General features: G+C 54.9%; 7 protein-coding genes across 7 annotated transcripts; 4 read left to right on the top strand and 3 right to left on the bottom strand.

Moving 5' to 3' along the window:
* Positions 1 to 2289: 2289 nt before the first annotated feature.
* ColSpa_05114 (mannan polymerase II complex anp1 subunit) lies at positions 2290 to 3768 on the bottom strand (the record flags this gene model as incomplete). The annotated part of the gene is made up of 5 exons (XM_049271326.1): positions 2290 to 2438; positions 2488 to 2622; positions 2672 to 2800; positions 2854 to 3482; positions 3596 to 3768. The coding sequence occupies 5 exons, from the start codon at positions 3766 to 3768 to the stop codon at positions 2290 to 2292; spliced, it is 1215 nt and encodes a 404-aa protein (XP_049127283.1).
* A 3689-nt stretch (positions 3769 to 7457) lies between these two features.
* ColSpa_05113 (DNA-3-methyladenine glycosylase) lies at positions 7458 to 8564 on the top strand (the record flags this gene model as incomplete). The annotated part of the gene is made up of 1 exon (XM_049271325.1): positions 7458 to 8564. The coding sequence occupies one exon, from the start codon at positions 7458 to 7460 to the stop codon at positions 8562 to 8564; it is 1107 nt and encodes a 368-aa protein (XP_049127282.1).
* A 5519-nt stretch (positions 8565 to 14083) lies between these two features.
* ColSpa_05112 (protein ecm33) lies at positions 14084 to 15402 on the top strand (the record flags this gene model as incomplete). The annotated part of the gene is made up of 3 exons (XM_049271324.1): positions 14084 to 14138; positions 14207 to 15062; positions 15114 to 15402. The coding sequence occupies 3 exons, from the start codon at positions 14084 to 14086 to the stop codon at positions 15400 to 15402; spliced, it is 1200 nt and encodes a 399-aa protein (XP_049127281.1).
* Positions 15403 to 18819: 3417 nt separating this feature from the next.
* On the top strand, positions 18820 to 20531 carry ColSpa_05111 (putative PH domain-containing protein; the record flags this gene model as incomplete). The annotated part of the gene is made up of 3 exons (XM_049271323.1): positions 18820 to 19362; positions 19519 to 20376; positions 20427 to 20531. 3 exons carry the CDS (start codon positions 18820 to 18822, stop codon positions 20529 to 20531), a joined length of 1506 nt encoding a protein of 501 aa, XP_049127280.1.
* Positions 20532 to 23666: 3135 nt separating this feature from the next.
* Positions 23667 to 24559, bottom strand: ColSpa_05109 (UPF0664 stress-induced protein; the record flags this gene model as incomplete). The annotated part of the gene is made up of 4 exons (XM_049271322.1): positions 23667 to 23819; positions 23875 to 24060; positions 24111 to 24362; positions 24386 to 24559. 4 exons carry the CDS (start codon positions 24557 to 24559, stop codon positions 23667 to 23669), a joined length of 765 nt encoding a protein of 254 aa, XP_049127279.1.
* Positions 24560 to 24563: 4 nt separating this feature from the next.
* ColSpa_05110 (UPF0662 protein) lies at positions 24564 to 25243 on the bottom strand (the record flags this gene model as incomplete). Its single annotated transcript, XM_049271321.1, has 2 exons — positions 24564 to 24976; positions 25030 to 25243. 2 exons carry the CDS (start codon positions 25241 to 25243, stop codon positions 24564 to 24566), a joined length of 627 nt encoding a protein of 208 aa, XP_049127278.1.
* An 825-nt stretch (positions 25244 to 26068) lies between these two features.
* On the top strand, positions 26069 to 26629 carry ColSpa_05108 (60S acidic ribosomal protein P1; the record flags this gene model as incomplete). Its single annotated transcript, XM_049271320.1, has 4 exons — positions 26069 to 26137; positions 26238 to 26315; positions 26389 to 26527; positions 26583 to 26629. 4 exons carry the CDS (start codon positions 26069 to 26071, stop codon positions 26627 to 26629), a joined length of 333 nt encoding a protein of 110 aa, XP_049127277.1.
* Between the last annotated feature and the right edge of the window lie 495 nt (positions 26630 to 27124).

Genomic DNA, 27124 nt, shown 5'->3' with positions numbered 1-27124 from the left:
AGAACGTTAACCTTTGCTTTGATGTATCGCAATATTGTCTCTCAGTATATCTACGCGGGCCGTACCCAAGGTGCCGCAAGCGACCTAGGCCTCGAACAGAACTCGAATCTGAGAATGTTTCATGGAGATGAGCATGCTATTGATCAATTCCAATATACGGAGAAAAGTAGCTGCCGACCCTCCGTCTTATGAGATATTCTCGGTACTCAAAAATATATTGTGTCTGATCGGGGGAGTCAGACTACACTCAAAGAGACTTCACCAGACATTCATGCGGCATATGCCCGCTCTTGCTTATGACTGGAGAGCTAGAGAAACCATCTCAACTCCCAAACGCGTTAAGAAAACACATGTATCTTAATGTGAAATCAAGGATTTCTTTCATCGAGTCATTCACAAGGCAGAGGTTATCTTACAGACGTTCCACGTCTTGTTTGGTTGCCACGATTGCGCCCGCGTTCGACGTCTTTTGAGAGGAACACCCGGCAAAAATGGGTGTGATGGATGGAAAGTAGGCCCATAATCGGTTCTAATACTGGAGAATAACCACTCGATGGTACATGTAAAACGTGCATATAACCAAGAAAGTCAGCTTGAGAGCAATGCACTCCCAACAGGGTTGGGAAACGTTCTAAGATAAGTAAGACGTGTATCCTATTGCTGTAAAACTATGGGCTTGGGTCCGCAGACCTAACCCCATACAGCAGAGACCTTGAGTGTTCGTTTGGCGCCCTGGATCGTGCTTCTATAGCTGGTTCACGCACGTATGCAAGCACGAGTGCTGGTGGCGTGAAACAATGTGTTCTGGGCACGCTATGTTCTTGTATGTGTGCATTATAACGAGTATTGCAAGCTAAGAACCTTCTAATAATCATCTCAACTGCCAGGGAATGGGGCCTAGTTTCACCTCTATCCCGGAATCAACAAATACCAAGTCTGGTCTCTGCTGTTGCTAGACCATCTCAGGTAGCAGTATCGCTGTGCTCACGGCAATGAGGTTCTGTGAGCGCACAAGACTTATATGTAATCTCACCCACCGACACTCGATGAGATAACTCCTGTAAGGAGCACCCGCCGGTAGCTCACAGCATCGATGACCCTCAGCCAACCCTGGAACAAAGGCTAGAGCCCTCGCCTACCCTTTACTCATTAGCACACTGTCTACTGATTACTAGGTCTTTGCGACCTCTCCAAGGGCGCAACCGCGTGATCATGTTCCCATCGCCTTCATCCCAGTCAGTAACACATTACTGTAAGCCAGTTTTGACCCCCCGGTATCACGTCCACTACAAATGCGTCTATCAGTCCATGGCCTCATAAAGAGTCCCATTCTTTCCCGATATGGACCTCAGAGCATTCAAAGCTGTCCCCAATTTCTGCTAACGTGCTACTCACTGTGAAGCTCAAGAGTTGAGAGGAAAACGCCTCAAGTAACAGGGGATCAACCTAGCCCCATAGCCAGGGGAAGTGCCAGAACAAACCCTGGCTCAAGGAACGAGCCTTCCCATACTACATCTCGACCTTGTTTATCCCCAAAGTGGATGCCTCAGTTGCTTCGAGTTCATCTCACCGTGCTGGTCCATGTTCAATCAGGCAAAGCCATGCCCAACTCACATCACATAAGCAAAATGCTGATGATTGGAGACAAATCAAAATGTATAAATTACGCCTTTGTTAACTCCCGAGTTTCCTCATACCCTAGATATCACACTCATACGTCGGGAGAAAACTTCACCAAGTAAGAAGCCTCCCCGTGCAGTGCTGCCATCATCACCATCCCAAAGTCCGAGGCCGTGTAGGGGCCTCCCTTCCTATAATGGGCGATACCTTTCTCCCTCCTATGCTAACAGGTGATATAACCAAGTCTATTATTACAGCGAGACATACTTTCATCTGGTATGAATCGCCCGCTCTGACAAAAAGAGTGCCCGTCTTGGTTCTGTCGATTTTGCGTTTCTTGGCCAACCGGGTCAAGTAGTCGAAGGTGAGCCAGAGAGGGTTTGGGGTTTCGTTGGATATCTAGGTGGCGGAAGCTGAACTTGTGAAGCACCAGGGCAGCCAAAATAAGCGACGAAGACTTTTAAGCCTCTTGCCGATCGTTAGTAGCCCAAGAAGCTTCTAGACCAGCATCCGGAAATAGTTCTCGTCGTGATACGCTCCCCGGCTACCTCGTGTGTGTATCGTTACGTGGTCATACAGTGCTGTGTTCCGTCAGCCGCATTCCGCGGATGATTCGGAAAATATGGTCGTACAATCGAAAGAAAAGGCCAAATACGCAGTCGCAAAGGATCATGCGTTTCCAGGCTTCTCCTCAGTGTCAATGTGCCAGACGACGTAGTTGGGCAGACCGACCACACGGTAGCCGGCACGCTTGGCCATCTTGGCGAAGCCTTCTGTCTCGGCCTGGTTCTCGAAGGCATAGCATGGGAAATTGATTCCTAATGTTGTTAGAAAGCGCGTGGTTCAAAAGCCCAAAGGAACACCAACCTGATCGGTGGACGTCACCCTTGACAAGGATGTTGACACCGCCAATACCGTCGAGTTCGAGCTCCTCGTCCTTGTTGTTGCGCCAGTCACCCTCCTTGGCCATGTACCTACGACCGGTGTCGTACTCCTTGTAGCCTGGCTCCTAGTAAGCATTTGTTTTTATGATAGTGACAGTGCCTCATACCTTCGGCAAGAACAACATCCTTGTCCAAGGTCGCGGCAAGTCTGCGACCCTTGTCGGATTCAACCCAGGAGTTGTAGTCGAAGCGACCCTCGATATCGCGGCCATCGCGGTAGCGGTGGAACCAAATGTCTGTCAGACTGTCAGCACAACCCGTTTTTCCGTTGCGAGGCACATAAGCTTACTGGGCACAAGGATATCGGTGTCGTGAGCAATAAAGTCCTCAAGGATCTTCTTAGGGCTGTCCACAATGTCGACATCGCGCCAGTAGATCCAGGAGTGCTCGGGCTTCATGGCAGCAGAGAGAAGATAGTTACGAGCGCGGCCCATGGCCTTTCGTCGGGGGCCCTGGGCCTTGAACGAATGGCGCTCCTCAACGCTCTGACTGAGCTCGAAACCGAAGTCCTTCTCGACAACCATGGCGCTGTTGAAGGGGATCTTGTCGGGTCGACGCTGGATACGGTCCAGCTCGGAAGCGAGAACGGCAAGGGTATCATCCTTAGAATCGCCAACGAGGAAGGCAAGATCAATGAGGTGGTGGGGGTAAGTCAGCTCGGCGATTAACTCGAAATACTTGGAAAGGTAGGGGGCGGCGTCCTTGAGGGGAGTGAGGATCAGGACGCGCTCCTCGTTGGTGACGGCCTTGCGCGTCGACTTGATGGGGTTGAGGTTGACGTGCTGGATGGAGGTGTGGTTGATTTCCAGGGGTTCGTGGTGGTTGAAGATGACGGGGGTCTGGAGGTGGGCGGCCCACGAAGCTTGCTCATTGAGCGACATCTCCATGGGGGGCTTCGCGGGGCCCCAGCAGTAGAAGCTGTGCGGCATCACATGTTAGCAGGTTGTCTTGTCTGCAGAGCGCGCGCATTCCCATGTAAAAAATATCGCGCCCCCTGAGGAGCGCCGGTCGCCAAGGCATTGGCAACGTACCTCTGCATTTCGGAAGCTGATGAGCGAATACCGCGCCATAGTAGCAGAACGAAGCCGGTGAGGGCGATGAGGAAGAGAAAGCGCGTTCTGGTCACGAAGGCCCATATCGCTCTGGTAGGAGGTAGTCTGGCCTGGGCAGACTTCCAGTTGATTCCGCCTTTGGGGAGAAGCATGGCTCCTGCGAAATGGGTGGGTGGTCTGGGACACCACCCTAGAACTCGTCTCTACAAAGAAAAGAGGAGGTTGTGTGTATCCCGGCACGGAGAGCGACAAAGATGGCGGTGTCGCAGACGTGACGTGACGTGACGGCGTCGTCGAAGTTGTCGTCGGTGTCGTCGCTTGTTGCGCGCAAGATTGCGGCACTAATCGCTGGAGGACGGTGGCCAGGTAGAGGCAAGAAGTCGCGCGGAAGGAATGTCAGGTAGCACAAGACTCCCTGGGACAAGTCCGAGTTCGACAAGCTGTAGTTAGGAGGAAGGAGGTAATTGATTGGGCGGTTTCGTGACGTCCGATAGATGGCAGTCGTAGCAGCACGCTCTCCTCAGAAGGGGTGGGCCAAGGCTGACGAAGGTCTAGTCTCCGGACTGAACTGATAAGGGTTGAGAGAAGCGGGACGTCAGTGGTTCCACGGTTCTTGCGGGTGTGCGGTGCGGTCGCAAGGTCTTGGGCAACTGTCGCTGGTCGTCTTTCAGCCTCGTTGTGCCTTTGAAGAGGGCGATGGTTTCGGCCAGAGTTTTTGTCGAAGACAAGAACAAGAACGAGGGACGTTTGGGTAGGCCTAGGCAGGAAGGGGATGGAAGGAATTGGGTGAAAGGAGCCACGCCAACAGGGCCCCGAAAAAAAAAAGGGTCGACCGGGAGGAGAGGAACTGGCGTGTGGGAGACAGAGAGGCTTGGATGGTTGGATGAGATAGGCTAAGGCAAGTCAAGGTAAGGCAGGCTTGGATGGTGGTCGGAGCTAAGGTACATGAAAGTACGCGGGAGACACAGACGGGTTGACAGGCACTGACAGGCCACAGCATCACACCCGGGATACACATCACGGATTATCTACAGGGCACGGGCACGGATCTTGGGGGGCCGTCAACACACCTAAAACTACCTTCTGCCGTCTGGCCAAGATACAGAAGTATCGCCTTCAACTCTGACGAAGACAACTCAATCAGAATCACTGAAACGTGTCCTGCCCAGTGAGGTGCTTTGGCGACCATGGAACGAATGCAAAAGCAGCTGCAACCCACGGTTCCGGTGGTGGTAGAATACGAAGGGTAAGCCAATGGCAAGGCGCCAAAAAGTTTAATCACGCTGGCAAAGTACCCTCTGGTACCGATTGCTCTCAGCACGCGAGATTGCCGGAACCGCCAAGCGCTTCTGGACTCAGGAGAGACTGTGCCGCAACATGGCGGTACCTGTCCTCTTTTTTCTTCTTAGCCTTTCCTTTCCATTTCCTGAGGTGCTTCACCACGGCATTCGATTACACCACATTAATTCCCCTCGTCTGCTCAGCTTCCCAGGATCAACAGACGGGGATCTTGTCGGACCATGCGCCCCTATTCGCCCCATCATCAATCAGCGATGGGAGCTGTCAGCGTTGGCTACCAGCAGGCCGCAGCATGAAGGATAGAACGCAAATGGAAATCAACTGAATGATACAACCGCCCGCCAAGGCCTGGCTATCTCACGGAAAGCAGAACGAATTAGCAGGGCCTATCCCAGTGACCGCCAGGGGCCAGCCGAGGCTTACACACGCATTAAGCAAGCGAAGAATCGCCATCTCGCTCCAGCACCTGGAGGATCTCGATGGCTGCACCATCGCGACCAGGCTTGAGACTGGACACCGCAAGCTTGCCCTTCCGTTCGTCTTCCAAGAATCCTCGCAGCTAGTTGTCCTCGTCGCAGCTAAGGAGTCGGAAACAATCGACGGCCGTGACATCTGCCCGCCAAACTCCCTGGGCTTTCGCGGTAGGCATCTTCATCCCTCTATTCAGACTTTAATTCCTCCTGTTATTCATTGATGGATGGCCGCCGATGGCACGCAGCTCCACCCTTGCTTTGCCCAATATCCGATGTCACAACACCACGTACCATGGCAGGTAGCGATTCCCCGATGCTGTCCCGGACGATTGGCCGAGTTAGATTCATCGCCATTACCGTTGCTTGTGTCCTAGTTCGTCCATGATCCAACCGTTTCCTCCCCCCCGGGCACGGCACCCCTCGATTCGACCGTAAGGGGAAAAACCGTCTTCGAGCTCTTCGTGCAGCGGGACTACTGTACATTACACAAAACAGGACGAGCCGACCAAGACATTTCTTCGACAAAACAATGACCTAATACATTCCAGTCAGCTTCTCAGGGCAAAGTCTTAGACAGAGCACGGTGCGGAGTGTCTCGACAAGATCCGGAAGATGGAGAGGGAGGGGAGGAGGGACAAGGATTACAGTCAATCTCCAGCCCGTCACACCCACTATCCCACACTTTTCGCTCACGCACGCACGCGATTGCTATTACCGGGGGGAGAAATATGGAGATATTCTCATGTGTCAGCGCCATTAGCCAGTGCACTGCAAACTCTCAAGACCTCGTCTCCAGCGCCAGCGCCCCCCTCCTCCCTCTGCTTCGTCCTATCCCGCTCCGCGACGGTCTCTTCACGGGCAGCGGAAAGAACAATGCTTTACACCTCCCAGCCCTTTGCCGGGCCCAGGCCGGTCGTCTGCCCGTCGGAAAACCCAATAGTGGTCGTCATCCGTCACCATCGCAAGCCCAACGTAAAGCCGTCTCGTGTATCACTGCAAGCACTGCCAACAGACAACCAGTTGCCCATAATTACCTTGGATAACGACCCATTTGTGCCCACGACATTATCAAATCACCGAATCCACATCGATCTGTCATCCTTAATTATAGTAACTGGCCAACATTCAACCTGTGGGAATTCTCCATCCAAGGCGGCCTAAACAAGGAACGCTGAAGTGTGTACATACGTATCTCACACGGCCAAGTTCACATCTGCAGTCTCTAAACAACACTTGGCGCCCGTCCTTGAAAGACGGATGAGTTCAAGAAATAGTATATCAGCTAAAAGGGTTTTCTAAACAAAAAAATAGACTGAATCAAGTAAGTTATGCTGCTCGACCTCGCGTCGGCAGGCAAACATGGGTAAACTCTAACGAAGGAGGCGTAGCCTTCCAAAGGGCTGTTTGCACGTACATGTAATCCGATATTTGCGGATGGGATGAGGTGCAGCTCCTCTGCTAAACTTTGGATGAGCATCATCAGCTCCAGCGATGCAAAAAGCACGGACGGCCTTCATCTCCAAAGGCTGTGCTCTCGAGGTCTGCCATCAGATGATAATGCAGCTTAAGTAAGCCGTCCTCACCTGGTTGGCAGGCGCCAATATTGATCCAAGTGGCGGGAGTTGAGGCAGGAACTGCAAGCTCCCTCCCCAACTTCAGATGACAAAGCAAAGGCGCTCGCCGAGTGGCGGCTGAATCCCGCCCTGACTGACTGTCTGCCTGTCGCCGTGAACGAGAACGACATCATAGTAGGAGGAGCTCCGTTTTCTTGTAATCTCTCGAACCACTCATACAAAAATTGGCCTCAAACATTACAGTTCTGTTCAATTATCGAGCTTCATGACACATTCGCGAAAACCAATGACTCCCGAATGAGGTTACAGCTGATCCGCCGTTCACCGATCTCCCTCGCATCTGCACGTCAATTTACACCGTTCACAAGCCATTTGATATCACCCCCCGGCAGCTCTTTCGTCGCCTTGGGCAGCCCACTATTCAATTGGAAGTCATTCGAACGTTCATCAACTTACTCTTCATCACCGACATCATCACCAGCAAAGCCAGCAACGATGGCTACTCGACGCTCAGCTCGTCTGGGCGCCCAAGCAGACACCCAAATCGCACCTCTCCCAATCGCACCACCGGTCACAAAGAGCCGGAAGAGAAAGTCTATGGCGGAACCAACTCTCACGGATCCGGTCCCGTCTTCAGACCCCGTCACACCGGCGAGAAAAAGAGGCCCAAAGGTTGCACCCGTTACCCCAATCCCTCCGCCACTCACGCCCACCCCGAGCGCTGTGGGCATCATCGCCGAACGGGCGAACCGCACGGCGAATCCCAAGGTGAAGGCCATCAACCGCCTCGCCGATCCGAAACTTACCAACGCTCCCATCCTTTCGCCCGAAACCTCGCGGGTAATCGCCTCTCACCCTGCCGAAGACATATCACCGTCGAAGCCATCCATGGCGGCCGGGAAACGCACGACGACTGCGAACATCCTAGAGGAAGCGTGCCGTCACCTTATAGAGGTCGACCCGCGCATGAAGCCCCTCATCGAAAAGAACCACTGCCGCGTTTTCTCGCCAGAGGGTCTCGCCGAAAATATCGATCCCTTCGAGAGCCTTTGCAGCGGTATCATCTCCCAGCAGGTCTCTGGTGCCGCCGCAAGGTCCATCAAGAACAAGTTCGTTGCTCTCTTCTCAGAAGAAGAGTCCGAGTCCAAAAGATTCCCTCACCCCTCGGAGGTGGCCGCCGCTTCCATCGAGCGCCTACGCACCGCCGGCCTGTCACAGCGCAAGGCCGAGTACGTCAAGGGCTTGGCCGAGAAGTTTGCGAGCGGCGAGTTGAGCGCGCAGATGCTAGCAGAATCTCCCTACGAAGAGGTGCGGGACAAGCTCATCGCGGTGAGGGGTCTGGGGCTCTGGTCGGTCGAAATGTTTGCCTGCTTCGGGCTGAAGAGGATGGACGTCTTCTCGCTGGGCGACCTTGGTGTGCAGAGAGGCATGGCAGCCTTTGTCGGACGGGATGTGGCCAAGCTCAAGGCCAAGGGAGGCAAGTGGAAGTACATGTCCGAGAAGGAGATGACCGAGATAGCGAGTCGGTTCGCGCCATATCGCAGCGTCTTCATGTGGTACATGTGGAGGGTCGAGGAAACTGATATAAGCACGCTGGAATAAGCAGCCAGCGGAGCTATCAAACTGTTTTTCATAAACCTTACCCGCTCTTCCGCTCTCCGATGCATCCATTTCGAGTTATCGCGAAATTGCAGAGACGGATGCGGCATGTGGAGCATTATGAAAGAATACGAGCCCCGACGATACGAGATTTCGTTCCTCTCTCGCCTATCCTCAAATTGACCCAAAGAAGGGCCGCAGGCTTCCCCGGCAAATATCCTCAAGGATAGAACCGAGTCGTCTTAGTCTTTGGAACAGAGTTGAGCGGGCCGGATGATAACTCAGAAGTTTACCCATGCCAGCAGCACTAGGAGCAATTCACGGCTAGACCCCAAAGTTCCCACCGGATGCAAACAAGCTTTCCGGCTTTTTAAGCCTTGCGCGACGGTCACAATTAGACTCGCACCGCAGGGGACATATCTGTCCGAGTCAAGCGGCCAATATCAGACTCAGGAATAGGATAACACGAAGCAGACTCTTCTGTGCCTGAAGTTCTGAGGCGTAGCGGGTTGAACGACGCACAGGCACGAGTGCCGCAAACATAGGGTATGGCGGGCGGCGGCACAAACACGGGAAGGCGGCAGAATATACACTGCCAGCGGGCCGTCTGAGGCGGCGTACAAGAGGCGGTTTGCGGCATGGATGGAAGCTTTCCCCCCCTTTTCCACGCGGATGCTCCGTCTGGAACATCGTGACTATGGGGTAGAGTTGTTGAACGTGCGTCAGCCAAGGGTGTCGATGTTTGAAGTCTTGTCGCAGAATGAGCTCGTTGTCACCATTATAATCCGTGGACGCGTTCAACGCCAGAATAGATGAGAATCAGCTAAGGTATTTGCGTCACGGTCAACAGGGTAACGCCTGTTTCTCCATGTCTGTGGTCGGTCTCACGACAAAGAGAACCAATTCGTTGATTGCTGAGGACGAGGGATCCAGAGCCATCTACCCCGCCGCTGTTTGAGACCAAGACGCTCTTGTGCCGGATTCTGGCGACACAGTTGGTCAGTTGCTATAGATCGGTTGCGATGGCAGATCAGTCGTTGCGGTCTTTGTGTGTTGGGAGATTCTCCTTGGCCAGCGCCGTTCGGGACCGTTGACGGGTGCCAGGAACATCAGCAACAGGGCAGCTGAGTAGAACCACCGAAAAGCCTGGAAAACCTGCAAAGCCCTAGACGCCCCCTGCAGGCCTGCAAAATTGGAGCGCTGGGATGAGCGCGGATAAGCCTGGGGGGAAGGGCTGGGTGTGCAGCTAGCGTGGTACGGACAGGCGAGCCCGCCTGCTAGCATGATGCAGACTAAAGATATCGAAAATGAAGACTGGCATGTGGTAATATGATGCGTAGCAGTAGCAGCGGCGTAATCTTGTAGAGGGTTGTGTTTTTGCCTGCTGCTTTCCTTTCTCATTCCGATCTCCCTGTTTTGTGTGGATATCATCAGCCCATGGGCAATGTAGTCGGCATTGAACGGGCAAAGAGGCGAATTCCGGATGAGAGAGCTGGGCATTGATGGCTGAGGCGAAATGGCAAAGGAAGAATGCCATCGAGTCAAGTCCTTATTTGAACCGTTGTCTCGGCACGGTACTGTTGGCAGACCAAGGCCGGGAGGAGGTCTCACTCGTGACCACTCAGAGCCGAGAATGCTGTCGTGGGCTGCTGAAAGCCCGTGGGACGCTCCAGAAAACCAAGCGGGAATGGACCAGCGTGTGAGGCAAAGGGTCGTCGGCACACTCAGCCGCCTTCTCACGAGCTGGGCTTGCTGGCCTGGCTGAAATAGATTTGTCGGCGTGTCCTTGGTCAAGTTTTAGCGTTGGTGCAGGAAGATGGAAGAAGTGGTTGGCGATGCGAGACTGGGCCGTCGAATCATGGAAAAAGGTTTAATGTGACCGTCGTATCAAGATGTCGCCGTGGTTGGTTCCGGGAATGTACTCCGTCCCATACCTACACTAGACGACTACCTACCACCGCACTGCTGCAGCAAGCACTGCAGATACTATAGTGGGATTAACTGACAGAGCCGATGCGTGCAGATGTGCAGATGGACGGGCCCCATCCTCCCACATGAGCGTCCCGACAGTGTCAAGCTGTCGACGAATGGGAGCGCCTAATGCACATCGCCCGGGCCCCAGAAGCTCCTGTTGGACGCGTCGCGCTATCTGCACAGCCAGCTTCTCTTTTCTACGGGTTGCAATCATGATCAAGGCCATCAGCGCGTACGCCAAGACTTGATATCCACGGGCGCATGGCTATCCGTAGATTCAGCCGAAGTTTGGGGCCCTTGAAAAACTTGCTTCTTTCCGACCCTCGTCAACATTTGCAGTCTCTGCACCTACTATACCTAGGTAGACCGTGGCCGTGCCCATCGTCATTCGACGGCCGAGCAAATGCGTCATCGAACGGCAGCGGTCCCTGGTGGTGCTGGCAGTCCTGGAACTGATTTAACAATTAACATATTTGATCAAAACGGCAGACCGCTCGTCGAGATGAAACATTTTGTGGATGGATAGCGTGCTGGTGTTCGTGTCGGGCGGTAGTGGCCTCAATGTACTTGGTACACTTTCGGTACCATTTTCTGCTGGGTTTTCTCTGGGATGGAGGCGATCAACGAAGGGTTCGCTGGACTTTGGTTGCTTGGTGTTGGATGCTTCGAGCAGGAGCTTTGGGGCTGTTGGTGGTGTCCACCCGTGCCGATACGGCGTGGGGTGGAGGCAAAAACAAGAGGTCGGACCGCAGATTGATTGCCGGATGAGGCCTCGCTCGGGAGACTTGGTCTTGATTGGCGCTGGAAAGGGGGCGGGTTGTGGATTGGGAGTCCTTGGGTTGTGACACTTTCGCAAGAGAAAGGAAGTCCCTGCTGGGGCCTCAGGCGTTTCCGGCCCTCTCAGTCTTTCAAGAGTCGGGCGGGAAAGTCGAGAGACGTCTCAGACTGCCGTCAGTGGACACGGAGCAGTTTCTCGCGTCTGACCTTGGCAGGGCCTTGTACGGGATAACTGGGGAGTGGGAGAGTCCGTCGGCCATTCCCATGTCCATCTCCATCTCCATAAGCAGGTCTAACCTGACTGTGCAGGGAAATGTGCTGCAAGTTATGTAAGGTACAGACCGCGTAGCTGGGGGTAATCAATGGAGACGTGAGCTGTTGTTTGTTTTGCTTGCCGACGGTTGCTTTTCTTCCTGCTCGCCGTCGTGCCTTTTGTCGAAGATGGTCGAAACATCCGTACAATGACTGGAAGGTTTGCATCGACCGACCTGGCGCATTGACTTTTTGACAGAATTTTCATCTGAGGCGCTTGATTGGATTGGAGGACTGGGTCCTCAATCACTTGTCCGGTTTCACGAGTACGGCAATGATCTTTTGGTGACGGTAACAGTTAATCTCGACGTGATCGCGCATTCGCATGTTCGTCTCATGTACTAGCAAAGACGACCACTCTCGCAAGCCAGTACTGCGCAGAAGAAGGTGTTGCAGGATGTTGTTGGCCTGGGTGTTGTCATTGTGAAGTTTGTGATTCCTGTGCCCTGTGCTCGCGTCTGAGCCTCTGTGCGGATGGTGTGTCTGTTCCTGCCCATCTTTGCCAGGGACACCCCCCTCTATGTAACCCACACCCACCCCACTCATCATCTCGCCCCCTTGCCCCTGTACTAGTGCAAAGAAGGAGATGGATTGCTCCAAAGTGGTTCCCGATGGGCGGAGCTAAGCCAGAAACCAAGCCGTTCAATCTCGCCAGACCAGTGGAAGCAGGGTTATTTGCAGAGTATTTACCTTGGTCTAACGGGTCCCGACTTCAGCGTCCACCGCGATTCCATCATCACTCTATACCAATCAGACGTTGATACATGCTGACACGGCCTTTGTTCCGTTCGGATGCACCACATTCTTGATAAAGAGCTCTCCATGTTGAGGGGGAGAGGAAGAAAATAGCAGGCCCAGAGCCGGCAGATAGAGTCTGGCGGGAAAAGGGGGTCGGCGAGGCGTGTTTGTACATGGCTGAACACATGGTCAACGTCCATTGCTTCGAAACCCACTGACGAAATACCACAGACTTCGTCTATGCCAGTTGCCAGTGCCAGTGCCCGTCCGCCTGTCCGCCTGTCTGCCAGTTTCTGGATGATTTGCGACACTCTCCACAACGGCGGCAGCCCGCGGAGCGTCCGTCACGCCGTAGCACATTGAGTGTCAGGTACATGCACCTCTGCCCGTTTGAACAGCCAACGATGTACCTACTGAAGTAGATACACACATAGTATAAGATGTTGAGTTGAAGGGACGCATGTGGTGTACGTATGTAGCATAAGCCGGCTTGTGTTGGCTTCCACCATAACAACAAACGGCAACACTGTCCGGCCGGCCATCCATCCCAGGCATCTCTGATGAATGAATGATGAACAAGTCTCGTGTCCAGACGGCTCGCTTCACTCTTTCGGCTCTCCCTCGAGACCAGTGCCCAGCCCACCCCAGCCAGACCAGGTCCAATTCGGTTCAACCCCGTCAGTTCTTGGTGTATCTTGGTCCCAGTCTTGACCACACCCTCGCCGGCCCTGGTCCCTGTCATGGTTGCTCCGTACCCGCAGTGTGCACCACGAATAGCAGCTTGATAATTGCCTGGACCCCCCTTCTCTTGGGTTCCCCCCTGTCTCCCTCTCTCTCTGGTCTTCTCTTCCATACTCCCTCCCCCTTCTCCAAAAGTGTGTTTCCCCTTCAAGCCACACCCTCCCGTGCTCTCTGCTACCTCTATTACCCTTCATAGTGCCAGCCCACGCCATCCAACGCACCAGACAAAGTCCAGTCTCATCCCTCCCTCACTCTCCCCAGACCATTTTCTCCCTCTTCCCTTTCCGTGACAGCTTCGTTTTCCTGTTCGTCTTGACATTCTATTCCCGTCTCTCGTTCATCGCCATACTCAGAAAGGCTCTCTCCTTTCCCGACTCTAACGACATCCTCTTCCTTGCTTCCAGAAGATAAAGAAGAACCAAGAACAAACAAAAACACACGTGGATCCAAGGTACGTAATCATCGTACAACGATGCGAAAACCACCCAACACGAACGGAAGGAGCGAGGAAAGCAGACGCCGCCAATGCTCGGCAGGAAATCTCCAGCCATTGCTGGCCGCGTCTTGGAATTCTTCCTACCTCTTGCCCCAAGCCCCGTGCCCAATTCCCATCCCTTCCCACCTCTCTATCCCCAGCTCTTGCCACCACTGGCTCGTCTTGCCATCGTCAAGAATCTCGGGAAAAGGAGACGCTCGCAGGTTCCCTCAGAAACACAAGAAACAACGAGGCCCGGTATCCAAACCCATCTGAGCCCCCAGAGTTGACTCGGTTTACTCCCTGGCCTTTTCTCATAAGCATCGCCGCGCTGCCCTTTTTTTTTTTGGACCACCACTTCAACGTTATCGACCTGGAGTAGCTTGCTCCAACTTCAATCACCCCCGAAATCAACACTTCTATTATCTTGTCAAACTGCCATCTCGAGCCGTTGTTTCTTTACAAGCCCGCTGACCCCGAGACCACAGCGTCCAGATCAATCACAATGTACTCCAAGGTCATCACCGCCCTCGCGGCCCTCGGTGCCGGCGTTGTGTCTGGTAAGTTCTGCCTCTCGCTCTGTGCTCTCCGAGGAGACGTCAAATTGACAACATTGTGTACTTCAAAGCCCAGAGCACCGGTCTTTGCTCCTCAGCAACCGTCACCATTACCGACGCCGCCATGGCCACCAACATCCCTTGCACTACCATCAACGGCGCCGTCAAGATCGCTGAGGACATCACCGGCAACATCGACATCAATGGACCCAAGACCATCAAGGGCGACCTGATCGTCACCAACGTCACTCAGCTTGTTGGCCTCAGCAGCTCTACCCTTGCCTCCGTTGAGGGTAGCTTCACGATGCAGGGCCTGACTGTCCTCTCCAACCTTCAGTTCACCTCGCTCGCGACTGTTGGCTCCATCAACTGGGTCACTCTGCCCGCCCTCGGCTCCCTTGTTTTCGGTACCGCCGGTGTCACCAAGGTTAACGACATCCTCATTAGCGACACCTTCCTCAAGAGCTTGGACGGCCTGAACGTCGCTTCCGTTGACTCCCTCCGCATCAACAACAACAACCAGCTGGTTTCCTACAGCAACCAGTTGGCCAACGCCACCAAGACCATTGAGATCAACTCGAACGGCCCCGACCTGGGCATCACCCTCCCCAACCTCATCTGGGCTGGCGAAATCATCATTGCCGATGCCGCTAAGGTCGAGATGGACTCCCTCGAAGTCGTCAACGGCTCCATCAAGTTTGACAAGAACACCTTCACCTCGTTCATTGCCCCCAACCTGACCCAGACGACCGACGGTGATGTCTCCTTCATCAACAACGTTGAGCTCACCAACCTGTCTCTGCCCCTGCTCGCGAAGACCGGCGGTGGTCTTACCATCCAGAACAACACCCTCCTCCAGAAGATCGACGGCCTTCCCAAGCTCAAGCAGATTGGTGGTGCTGTCCTCCTCCGCGGCAACTTCACTGAGTAAGTATCTACAGCGGACAGTTTGCGATTCAATGACTAACCGTTCTACAGGGTCGACCTTCCCGCTCTTGAGGATGTCAAGGGTGCCTTCGACACCCAGTCCACCGGCGACATTGACAGCTCTTGCGACGTCTTCAACAAGATGGAGGGCCGCCAGATCCAGGGTGACTACAAGTGCCGCTCCAACAACACGAAGGCCAACGAGGATGGTAACTCCGACGGCGGCAGCGCTGGTGGCTCCAAGAACGGTAGCGGCTCCGATGGTGCTGCTGGCATTGTCTCCGTCAACACCGCCATTCTCGGCGCTGCCCTCCTCTTTGGCTTTGCCCAGCTTTTGTAAGAGACTGACACCGGAAAACATGGGCTCGGATAATGGTGGCGTTCTCCATACATCTTTCACTGTTTGTGCAATTTCTTTACTGCAATTCTGTTTTTGCAGCTTGCGAAAACCCCCACGCATTCCCTAGACTGGGAATCTCCTACGTACGGGAGAACCTCTAGACTTAATATTGGACGATGGGTTGGGATGTACCGGACCCTAGTCAACTTTTCACTCCCTTTTGCGTGACGAACCAAAAGCACCTACAGGCCAACGCATCGCGTCGTCGCTGCCTATTCGCTTGGCACCGACTATGTCGCGCCCGAAATAATCCGCCTGGACTACACTGGGGATAGGGTTGGTCGAGCGGCATGCCGGAGCTTAGACGGTAGGGTGGGCCAAGCACGAGCGGGGGTGGGATGGCAGATATCTGACGGAAGCGTGAGATTGATGGGGCAGGGAGGATACCAGGCAACGAAGATAGAGAGTGGTTGTGGTATGTATTGAAGATCCATGATGTGTATACCTTTTTTCTACTCTTTCGTGTTATCAAACTTCGCCAATGTGATGAGGCAAGCCTTTGCATGTGAACAAGACGAAGTGTACAATGACAACGGGTCCCAACCCATGCCATGGACTGCCTGTGAACCATATAAGCAATACTCATGAGCCGACAAAGCACAGCGTGTATGTAATCTGATGAAACAATCGGTATTGGTGTTGGCGTTACACTATCGATAGACACCCCTCTCGAACTTTTCCGTGTCATAGAACTTAGGCACTACGGTGTTGCCGTTAAAGACTCGTCCATCCAGTTCGTTGACAGCCTGCAATATAGCTCGAGTCAGTCATATATATCAAACCAAAACAACGAGGAGAGCTTACCCGAAGTGCGGAAACTTGGTCCGTAAACCTGATGAAGACCTGCCGGTTCTCCACGTCAATGTATAAGCGCTCGACACGGCCGTACTATTCGCGGAGAGTCAGCACTTAGATTGTTATATTCCCAAGCTGTGGGGTGGAGGCAGGTGGAAGCCAAACTTGCCTTTTCACCACACTCCTCCCCAATCTCCTGACCCAACCCGTTCGCAATCTCGCCCTGCAGGTCCTCCATGTTATCCAGCATCTGCTGCAACACAATGACCTCGCTCATGGGCCCGCCGAACTTGCCGCCGCCGTCGTCCTTGCGCTTCCCGCCGAGAACCTTGGCGCGGTTCGCGGGCTCGGCCCAGCCGCCGCCCTCGGCGTCGGATCTCTTCTTGCGCTTCTCGACCTGCACCCGCAGCGGGTTGACGATGCCAGACTCGTCGGCACCAAGACCCGAGCCCTTTGTCCAGCCGTATTTGCTCATGAGGCGCTGGGCGAAGCCGGCTTGGCCTGGGCGGGAGGAGCGCGGGGCCGTTGGTTCGTCGTCGGCAGTGGGGGTGGCGCCGAGGCCGAGGGTTGGAGGAGGGGAGTCCCGGTCGGAGTCTTCTTCTGGTGCCGGTTTGGTTTCCGTGGACGGGGTGTAGCGGACGGGGGCGCGAGATATAGTCGCTGCATCCGGCGGCGGCGGTGGAGGAGGAGGGTTAGCGTCGGAGGGTGGTGGCGGTGCAGCTCCGGAGAGGGCTAGACGGCGGGCGTAGACGTCGTCTCCGGTCGCATCGTCGGGGGCCCTTGCTGCAGGCGCCGGTGGTGGGGAGGCAGGGGGCGGAGGGACGAAGGAGTACTCGGGCGGCGGCGCGAACTGATCTGGAACGGTGTAAGTTATGGTCCGTTACTGGCAACGCAATGATATCCCGGGAAAGCTTACTCGTTGCCGGCCGACGGCCCGGCTCGTTCTCGCTGTCCTCGGTCGAGCTCCTGTGCCTGCGGTGGCGGTAGAGCAGCCTCTTCCATTCCTGCACCTCGCGGATGCGCTCGTCGCTGCGGAGGTACTCCTCGACGTTCGTGGGCTTGGTCGGGTCGTAGATGTCGTCCCAGTTCGTCTCGGCCGGCTGGTCGTTGTGGCCCTTCTTCTTCTTCTTTCGGCGGCCACCACGCTGGTGGGATTTGTCGCCGCCAGCATTAGCGCTGTACCGCCATTCGTCCTCTTCGGTGACGGCCCAGTCGGCGAGGGTGCTCTTTGGCGGCGGGGGCTGTTGCGGGGCTGCAGCCGAGGGCGCGGAGGCGGGTGACGGTGTTGTCGATGCTGCTGCCGAGGTGTTCGCGCCGGGTATCGTCTTGGGGAAGGTCGGCTTCGGCTTTGCCGTTTTGGCCTGCGGTCTGCGGATGGGCTGGAAGCGGAGGGCTGGATAGGGGCGAGGTGGTAAGTTTTCTGTAGGCGAACGAGGTCAAGGAGCTTAAGAGGGCGATGGGGTACATGGATCTATGAGCTTCTTGGCGGCCGCCTCGTCTCTTGCGTCGGCGACGGTGCCATCTTGATTGTAGCGGACTGGCGCGCTCGAGATCGTGGCCGAAGAGGAATCGGCAGCCGGGTCGAGGAGGTTCGCGTATAGGGACAGGCCGCCTCGTGCCGGGGGAGGTGGAGGGGGCGGCGGCGCTGCCATTGAACTCGGGTTCGAGGCGGCGGAGTTATGCTGAGAGATTAATGTCGTAGACGAAGCCGTGACGATTCGTTTATGGGAGCGTGGTTCGTGACGGACGAGGATGGTGAGCGAATCCTCGAGGTGTCGCAAAGAAGTCGCAGTGTCCTCTCAGCCTGTGTTGCTATCGAAGTTGAAGCTGCAGAGCTGCAGCCCCACTCACTGCTCCACATGGAGACGGGAAACCTCACTGTAACCCACCAGTCTGCTTGGACTGCCGTTCTTCCGTCCAACAGGCGGAGCCCGGCGCACCTAGGTTTCAGCGCCTGGGTGACCTTTGAGGGGGCATTGGGGCATTTGGGCCACTGGAAACCCATCCCCTGCGCGGTCCGGCACAGCGCCTAGCCCGCCGCGCAAGCGTACCTAGCGTGTTTTCCCGTTCCCACGGGGGGACGAGCCATCCACTGATCTGGGCATTACGCTGGAGGGCAGGTAATGGAGTGGGCAAGTGATTCAGTGGGCAGGAAGTGCGACCGGGGTAATCTGGCTTGGCCCAGACCGGGCTGGCCCCGAGCACATCATCGACCTAGTCAGATTTCCCTATCAGTCGACCATTTGTGCCTCAACTTTTTCTTACCTGTCTTCTAACTTGTCTTGTATCATTTGCCATCGAATACACCGTTGAACGGAACCAATCGTATAAGCTCTTTGAAGGACCGCTTGTCGCAAGTCTAATTCCTTGAGTTAGTTATTGGGGCTGCAGCTTTGAAACCCATTCATCTGATCCTACATTGGCTCACGTCGCCTCGTCTCACCCCAAATTTACTCCGAACTCGCTGGTGGTCGCATCTCTCAAGTGCCGCCCAGCCTCAGACGTATTGAGCCATACCCTGTCCTCCAATAAAGTAAGAGACCTGCAAAAGTATACGCAAAGATGGCTTTGACTCTTCAAACTGCCATCAATGGCCCGGCCAACTCGACGGCCATCATCGTGCCGTCCAAGCCCAACCCTCTTACCGTCACCTACGGCGACCTAGTCAAGGAGACCTCGGCCTTCCAGCAGAAGCTGGCCGCTATCGGCATCACACGTGGTTCTCCCGTCTCCATTGCGACCGTCAACTCGTATGAGTTCATCGTGTCTTTCTTGGCCGCCTCATGGCAGCGTGGCATTGCCGCGCCCCTGAACCCGGCCTACAAGCAAGACGAGTTTGAGTTCTACATCGAGGACGTCAAGTCTGCCATCGTCCTAGTTCCCAAGGGCGCATATGCTGCTGGTGCCCCCGCCGTAAAGGCTGCGAAGAAGTTCAACGCTGCCGTTGCCGAGACGTACTGGGATGAGTCCAAGAAGGAGGTCGTGTTGGATGTCAAGGATCTGGGTCAGCTCAAGGGCAAGGGACCTGAGAAGGCGTTGAAAGCCGAAGCAGACGACGTTGCCCTGGTGCTGCACACCAGTGGAACAACCTCCAGGCCCAAAGTCGTAAGTCATACTCGTGAACTGGACTTCAGAAACTTGATGGACTAACACAACCAAGGTGCCTCTAACACACCGCAACCTGACCAGAACGATGAGTAGGTCTGAGTCTGAATCGATGTTGGAAATCCATGGCTAACACGGCCCCCAGAGAACATTCAGAACACTTATCAGCTGACGAACAAGGACCGTACGATGCTGGTCATGCCTCTTTTCCACGTCCACGGTCTTCTGTGCGGTCTCCTCGCACCCCTGGCTTGCGGTGGCTCCATGGTCGTCCCGTCCAAGTTCTCTGCCACCGAGTTCTGGGAAGACTTCATTGCCCACAAGGCCAACTGGTACACCGCCGTGCCTACTATCCACCAGATTCTCCTCAAGAACCCGACCCCTAACCCGTTGCCCAACATCCGTTTCATCCGCTCCTGCTCTTCCCCGCTGTCGCCCACCGTCTTCCACCAGCTCGAGGAGACGTACAAGGCCCCCGTCCTTGAGGCCTACGCAATGACCGAGGCTGCCCACCAGATGACCTCTAACCCCCTTCCCCCCGCCAAGCGCAAGCCCGGCACCGTGGGTCTCGGCCAGGGCGTCGACGTGCGCATCCTTGACGAGGCGGGCAACGAGCTCGCGCAGGGTCAGGAGGGCGAGATCTGCATCCGCGGCGAGAACGTTACCAAGGGCTACCTCAACAACGAGAGTGCCAACGCATCATCCTTCACCAAGGGCGGCTTCTTCCGCACGGGCGACCAGGGCAAGAAGGATGAGGACGGCTACATCATCATCACGGGCCGCATCAAGGAGCTCATCAACAAGGGCGGCGAGAAGATCAGCCCCATCGAGCTCGACAACGTCCTTACGCGCCACCCCGCCGTCTCCGAGGCCGTCAGCTTCGCCATTCCTGACGACCTGTACGGCCAGGACATTGGTGTGGCTGTCGTTCTCAAGCCAGGGCAGCAGCTTAAGGGCGACGACTTGAAGAAGTGGGTGCTTGAGAAGCTGGCCAAATTCAAGGTCCCCAAGAAGGTGAGTAATACCTTTCGTTGCTGTTATGACGTACTGACTCATGGCTTTAGATCTACTTCACTGAGACGATGCCCAAGACGGCCACCGGCAAGATCCAGCGCCGCATCGTTGCCGAGAAGATGCAGCAGCAAGAGGCACCCAAGGCCAAGTTGTAAATACTGACCTGGGTCCACGCCAATTTAGACCTACTCATCCTGAATGGCTGTATGGGAGTAGAGTGCTCGTAAATTTCCCAGCAGCATGGCAAATATTTAGAGCAAGAGAAGAGAGATTTGTTAGATACCTAGAAGGGATAGGATAGAGGGACTTCCAATATCTATAAACGCCATCCATCGCATAAAAATATACACACTTTATCAGGGAAAAGACTCGTAAAAACCATCAAGCAAGCCGCGTTTCGCGAAACTTATAAACCAAGTCATGAATTATCCATCCCGCTCATCAACTCGTTCGTCCGCCGAACCCTTGCGCCAACCAAGCCCGCAGCACAATGGGGTTAACTTCCCAGGCGCCAATCGAAATAACCTCCCTTTCCTCTCCGTGGCAGCACGACATCAACGGATCCTTAGTCGTAGTGCCCGCCCTCGTCCTGGTCGTCGTCAAGATCCGGATCCTCCCCCTCCTCGGCATCGTACAGCTTCTTCGGCTGCTGCTGCTCCGCCGGCGAAGACCCGCCGGACGCGGTCTTTGGCAGGAAGCTCTTGGGCTTGACGGCGTGCATCTCGACCCAGCACGACGTGCCGTCGGGGGCGTCCCACCTTACGGGGTTGATGTCGTTCGCCGCAGCCTCGCCGGCGACCTTGACGCCCTGGTCCTGAGCTAGCCTGCGCACCTCGGCGTTGGCGTCCGCGAGGCCGGCGTAGACTCCGAGGACGCTCGTCGTCGAGGAGACGTCGTCGCCGCCGTCGCGGTAGAGCAGGAGGGCGACGGCGTGCGGGAACTCGCGGCGCGCGGGGGCAGGGCGGTGACGGAGGAGCTAGGAACGGAGGGGCGCTTCGCGGGGGGAGGGCTGGTTTGCACGGCGCTGGTGGCCGAGGCGTTGCGCTTATGCGCGGATTCTTCCGTGGTGGACATTGGCTTGATTGTCATTTGCTTCCGGTTGTCAAGTGTGTTTGTTCGTTGTTGAGTGAATGGGTTATGGGATGTGTGTAAAGGGCTTGTGAGAATTGATGTGCAGGTTGATATCGGCTGGATAGGTTGTATGCGAGCGTAGGTTGTGTGTGGATTTGGGGTTCAGATGTGTGGTATGTAGTTGTGAGACCTCAGTCGGTGAGATGATATGTCAATGGTATATGAACGATGCAAGGGATAGTCCCGAGTCTCTTAAGTAGACAGCAAAAGCAAGATAGTGGGCAGCCTCTGGTTCTTCAAACCTCCCCAGACACCTTTTATATCAAGAAAAAATGTCTCGCGCCATTTGATGAGTGATTCTATGACTGATACAATAGGTCACTAGATACGGGCACCGATGGAGCCTCGTCGCCGCCGCCGCCGCCGCTTCGCTCTTCCTCGAAGCTGTATAAGACCGCTTGGCCATTGACCACTCCGGGTACATACGCACTACTGACAGAGCTTGGTATCGCTCCGTTCTGGCCTGACATGGATCGATGCCTCGGTGGAGCGGGCCGCATCACAAGACGGCTTCTACGAAAGGGTTCGGCTAGTCCGATAACCGGCGTAGGCCCGTTGGGTGAACGACGACCCCCCCCCCCAAGGGCGCTGTATGATGACATAGAGCGCCATGCAGGGGCCTGTTTGTTCTGAGGGGCCCCTGGAGCAGGAGGAGCTTCGGGGTTGAGCTTGAATGCGCGAAGGGGCGCGAACCTTGCGTGAGCCGACTGTAGCCAGCTGGACCCGCCGTGGGTTCCCGCAGTGTTGGGACCTGGGCCGGGGTTCCTGGGGATTGATGGAAGCTCAGCTCTGGAGCCTCTCAGCCTTTTTTCCCCCTTCCGGGGCCGATGGTGCCGGGAATACGGGACTTGGTGACTCAACAACACGGGGCTGGTTGTCAACCTGTTTTCAGTCTCGCACTCCGGAAAATACCAAGGGGTCGAGCCTGGAGTTGTAAACGGGCATCTTGCGCCTCCCACCCTCTCTCACATGTTTTCTTCCTTATGCTTCAACCTTTTTAAATAGACCATCAAACTGAGCTGGACCCCCCCCTTTCTTTTTCTTCAAGTCTAGAAAACGCTTTGATAGCCAGCAGCGTCCTTCTAGAATAGCAAGAGAGCATGTTCCTTCACCAGTCCGCGGATAAGAATGGTGTTCGTCGCTTTACCACAGCTCCAACCGCCAGCCTGCCTTGTCCTTGTCGGCTCCTGCAGCTGGGGTCGAGGAGCCGACGGTCTAGATTCTCAATGTTCCATTTCCATGGTCTCTCCAATGCATATCCTCAATCTTGATGTCTCAGTGGCCTTTTAGGTCAGCCTGTCTTGCGGGGTAACGGGGCACGTCCTCATGAAGCGGAATGTTTTGACCGCCAACTTGTAGAGACGATTCTCTCTCGCTCCCCTCCCGCTCCTTGTCATTTACATTCCCTCCAAAGGCTTCAAGGCCTACCTGGGCGCTTTCCTTTCCCATCCGCGGGGCAGTATCGAAAGGACTCCCTTATCTGACGTGGGGAAGAGAGTTCCAATGCCCAATCACGCGACCAGACGAGGTCAATATTAATAGCTCACCGTTGTCCTCGTTTGATGGGTTCATGGCTAATGATTGCTGTGCCTCCGGTATGCATGAGGCTTGTCCTCGAGGGGGGCATCTGGTCACCTCTTCTACGAGTTTCCCAACGACGACAAGCCTACAACCCTCAGGGTCAGCGGGAGCACCGTCGTGTGCGTGTCCGAGGTCAAGGAGGAAAGAGCATGAAGATGCTGACAAATGACGTCTACGCGGAGAGGGGCGTCAAGGACCGTGACAGAGCCCAGTCGTGGCTTGTGAGCCTGGTCATGGCCACGCTACGACGTGATATGATGTACTCGTGCTCGTGCATCTGAACTCTTGATGTACTTCCAGTAGCCGCTGAGTCGGGATGGAACGTCAGGGCACATTGCACTACTGTCGGCTGAGGTGCCATCCGATATGTCGCAGAAGCTCGAGCTCACGCTCCACAGGGGTCGAGAAATCATGTCATTGGTCCGTATTTGAATACACTTGAGTTTGCCTCGTCCCGTTTAACCTTTCCCATTAGACTGCGGTCCTGACAGTGGCAGTGGCCAGTTAGAGAACCCAATACCGACACGATACAATCGCTAGTCCGTTTACGCCCCAAAAAGCAAAGTCAACGCCCATCATTAAGCCTCAGCCTGCTCTTCAGCAGCGACCCTGAGTTCATAGTTAAGCTCGAAACACTCGGCGAGAAGCTCGCTGACACTGCCCTGTCCTTCCGGAATATCGTTGTTGATCATGAACTTTCCGTCTTGACGCATATTGTCGATCGAGTGAAGCTACAGTACACGTTAGTCTCATCTCGTGACTAAATATTGGGCTTGAGTAACACACCTTCATGCTGTAGGGATACAGCTCCCTGACAGACTGGACACCGCCGCTGTTTTTGACCTCGATCAAGCATCTCTTGAGAGTTTGCAGCTGATTGTAAATCGGTAACAAGGCCTCGGACACTGGTTCCGAGGAGATCATAAGCGAGTAGATATAGGCGTAGCTTCTTCTAATGAGATAAAGGAGCGTCTGCCAAGAAAGTCAGCTGAGATCCGACGTGGGTGGACAGGTTCACTTACACGCTGAACGTAGAGTTCGGCTGGTTTGCCGTCGTCGTCCAGCCAGTTGCCGTTGATTCTACTCTCGTCGATCTTGTCCAGCTGCCTCTGGAAGTCGAAGAGGTCTGCTTCACGTAGAGACCACGCTTGCGTAATAGACAGCTTTTCGAGCTCGTTGCGGATACGGAAAAGAATGTCGTATGTCGGCCTGAACGACTCAGGGATCACTCCTCTTCTAAGGACAGAGTCAGCAGCGTACTTCTTCGCGATGAGCTGGAGTCGTACCTTTCAAGCACTACATCGGACCATCGTAGACATTTCTCCAAGAGTGCAGCCATCTCTTCGCTTCCAGCAGGGACGCCTCCGTCCGCAGTCACGAACTTGCCTTCCTTGCTCTGTTCGTCGATCTCGCGTAATTGAGCTTGTAGCTTCTGGACCTCGGATGACGAGAACTGCTCGGCGTCAGACATTGTATTACATCCTTCTGAGCACCAAACCTACCTTGGATCGCGTGTTTGCTAGAGACATTGATCTTAGGATAGAGATCAGCTTCTCGTACGTCTTCGGCAGGGGGTCCTCGAGACGTTCCAGGCGTTTTCTGAGATTGGCCAGCGACTTTTCACACAGCTCTAGCCTGTTCGACAGTAGAGTTATGATATATGGCGAGTATTCGTTTTCGGTGGACTTGACGTTGTGCGCCAGCTTCGTCAGAGTGTGCGACAGGCTCTCTAGGTCTTTGGCCGAGTACAGGTCGACCTCGGTAAGGTGATCCAACAGTCTCCTGATGGTGGATGTCAAGGCATAGGCGGCTGGGGCTTCGTTGTTTCGACCGATCGTCATGAAGAAGAGCGACAAGAGCTGGAAACAGCTCTCCAACACTCTGTCCACTGTAGTGCGGGTTAGCCGTTGACCCCGCACAGTCGCGGCGATAGCGCAATACCTCTGTTCTCCTCCCTTCGGTCAGACGACCGACACTCGTTGAGTTGGCGAACCTGTTCGATGGTTTCTTCGTACAGAGGGAGGACATCCTGACTGCGAACGTACGTCGTGCGATCCTGCTTCAGCAGCTGCAGTCTGTCGCGGATCGCAACGAGCCTCTCAAGAATCTCCTTCTCGCGGTCGTCCCGTGGCGGGGGGCATGTAGGGGTATCCATCTTGCGTAACGTAGTTTACGATGGGCGCTGGTTGCTGGGAGGATTGTATAGTTGGAATAAGGGTAGTTGCCGGCTGTTCGCGATCATGGACGGCCAAGGCATGCACCTCTTACGTTGGTTGTCAGTACCCTTGTAGGTTTGCCAATGCTCCAACATTCAACGAAGCACGATAGCGGGGCTAGGAATTCAAGGTCAGTCCGATTGCCGGCTATGTTCCAGCTGCACTGGGGGCTGTTGAAGAGGCCAGGATTGTATTGGTAAGATATCCGTGACAAAGAATGTCTCCCGTGGCATCCGCAAGTACGTGTGCGTGGATGAGTATGTAAGGTGAGTGGTGTAAATACGGATGATGCGCGCGGTCGTAAGGTAGCCCAGCTGGTCCGGAATCCAATGGAAGGGTGCACGTCAACTGCAGCAGTAAGTGGTGCTTGCGATAAGTGCACTACAGTAGATAAGGTGGGGTCGACTGGCCTGGTGCTGTCACGCCTGGACACTGGAAAGTCAAATCGAGGTATCGATGTGGGGCATGACCCAAGTGATACCTACCGACGGCAGCGGGGGCCAGGCCGGAGCAGCCCAGGCCGTCGATCTGCTATCCCATTGGCTCGGGCCCTCGCCCAATCATAGGCACTGCAGAACGGGTCCGTCGGAAAGGCACTTACTTTAACCGAAAAACCGCCGACAGCAAAATTAGGTCTTGAAAGCCCTGCCAAATTTCGACCGTGGAATGAATTCGCGATACCATATTGACTGCTCCTTCGACAATCACACTCACCATCCGCGAAGTCAACCTCCAGTCGCAAACGCCCCCCCAAATCAGTCACAATGTCGACCGCCGAGCTCGCTTCTTCCTACGCGGCCCTCATCCTCGCCGATGATGGTGTCGAGATCACTGTGCGTCGCCCCGAGAACACACAAACCACCCCGCCACGAAAATTATACCAGACAAATTATCCCGACTCGAACGAATACTAACAGTGATGGTGTTTACTAGGCCGACAAGCTCCAGACCCTGATCAAGGCTGCCAAGATCGAGGACGTTGAGCCCATCTGGACCTCTCTGTTCGCCAAGGTACGACGCGACAACGCACTTTTCCCACCGACCCGACGAGGAACTTGGAAGGCTGATTTGAGGAACCATATAGGCTCTTGAGGGCAAGGACGTCAAGGACCTGCTCTCCAACGTCGGCTCCGGTGGTGGCGCTGCCGCCCCCGCTGCCGGTGGTGCTGCCGCTGCTGGCGGTGCTGCTGAGGCTGCCGCTGAGGAGGCACCGAAGGAGGAGGGTATGTTTTAATCCAGTCCCCAATCAGGCACGTATATACTGACACCCATCTACAGACAAGGAGGAGTCCGACGACGACATGGGATTCGGTCTCTTCGACTAAGCGATTTCCTCGACGATTTCCTTCCCTTTGTAACTTCAACTGCATGGATCCGGGGGTTCTACGATTCGCGCGATCATAAAGGATTGGGTGGAGGCACGATATCCTGCTGCCTGGACAGAGTAGCTCTCATACGATAATGTGAAGACGCTCTCTACGCGGAGTTCACTGGACATCCTCAAAAAATGAAAGTGGAATTTGGCATGCTTTGAACATACCGGGACATACGCGCGGCGCCTCTTGACGGAGTGAGTCGCGTACGTCGACATGATACACCAGCTTAGCTTGAGCAGGAATGGCTTATGATTCAATCCTTGGTGCCTTGCCTCTTGTGACTCGTGATCACTCTGGGTTTCCGTCATGTAATATCTTCGGCATCAGGGTTTGGCAATGTCTGTCCTACGTCATCGACGTAGCAACCACACCAGCATATGGCGGCTTTCCCTGGGCAAGGAAGTTCGTGAACGAGGAGCACGGCATGGCTTACTTGACCTGATG

Source organism: Colletotrichum spaethianum (genome assembly GCF_022836535.1).
Source record: "Colletotrichum spaethianum MAFF 239500 DNA, contig11, whole genome shotgun sequence".
Taxonomy (NCBI): Eukaryota; Fungi; Ascomycota; class Sordariomycetes; order Glomerellales; family Glomerellaceae; genus Colletotrichum; species Colletotrichum spaethianum.
The sequence above is the reverse complement of the archived record's forward strand: the minus strand, read 5'-3'. Positions and strand labels throughout refer to the sequence as shown.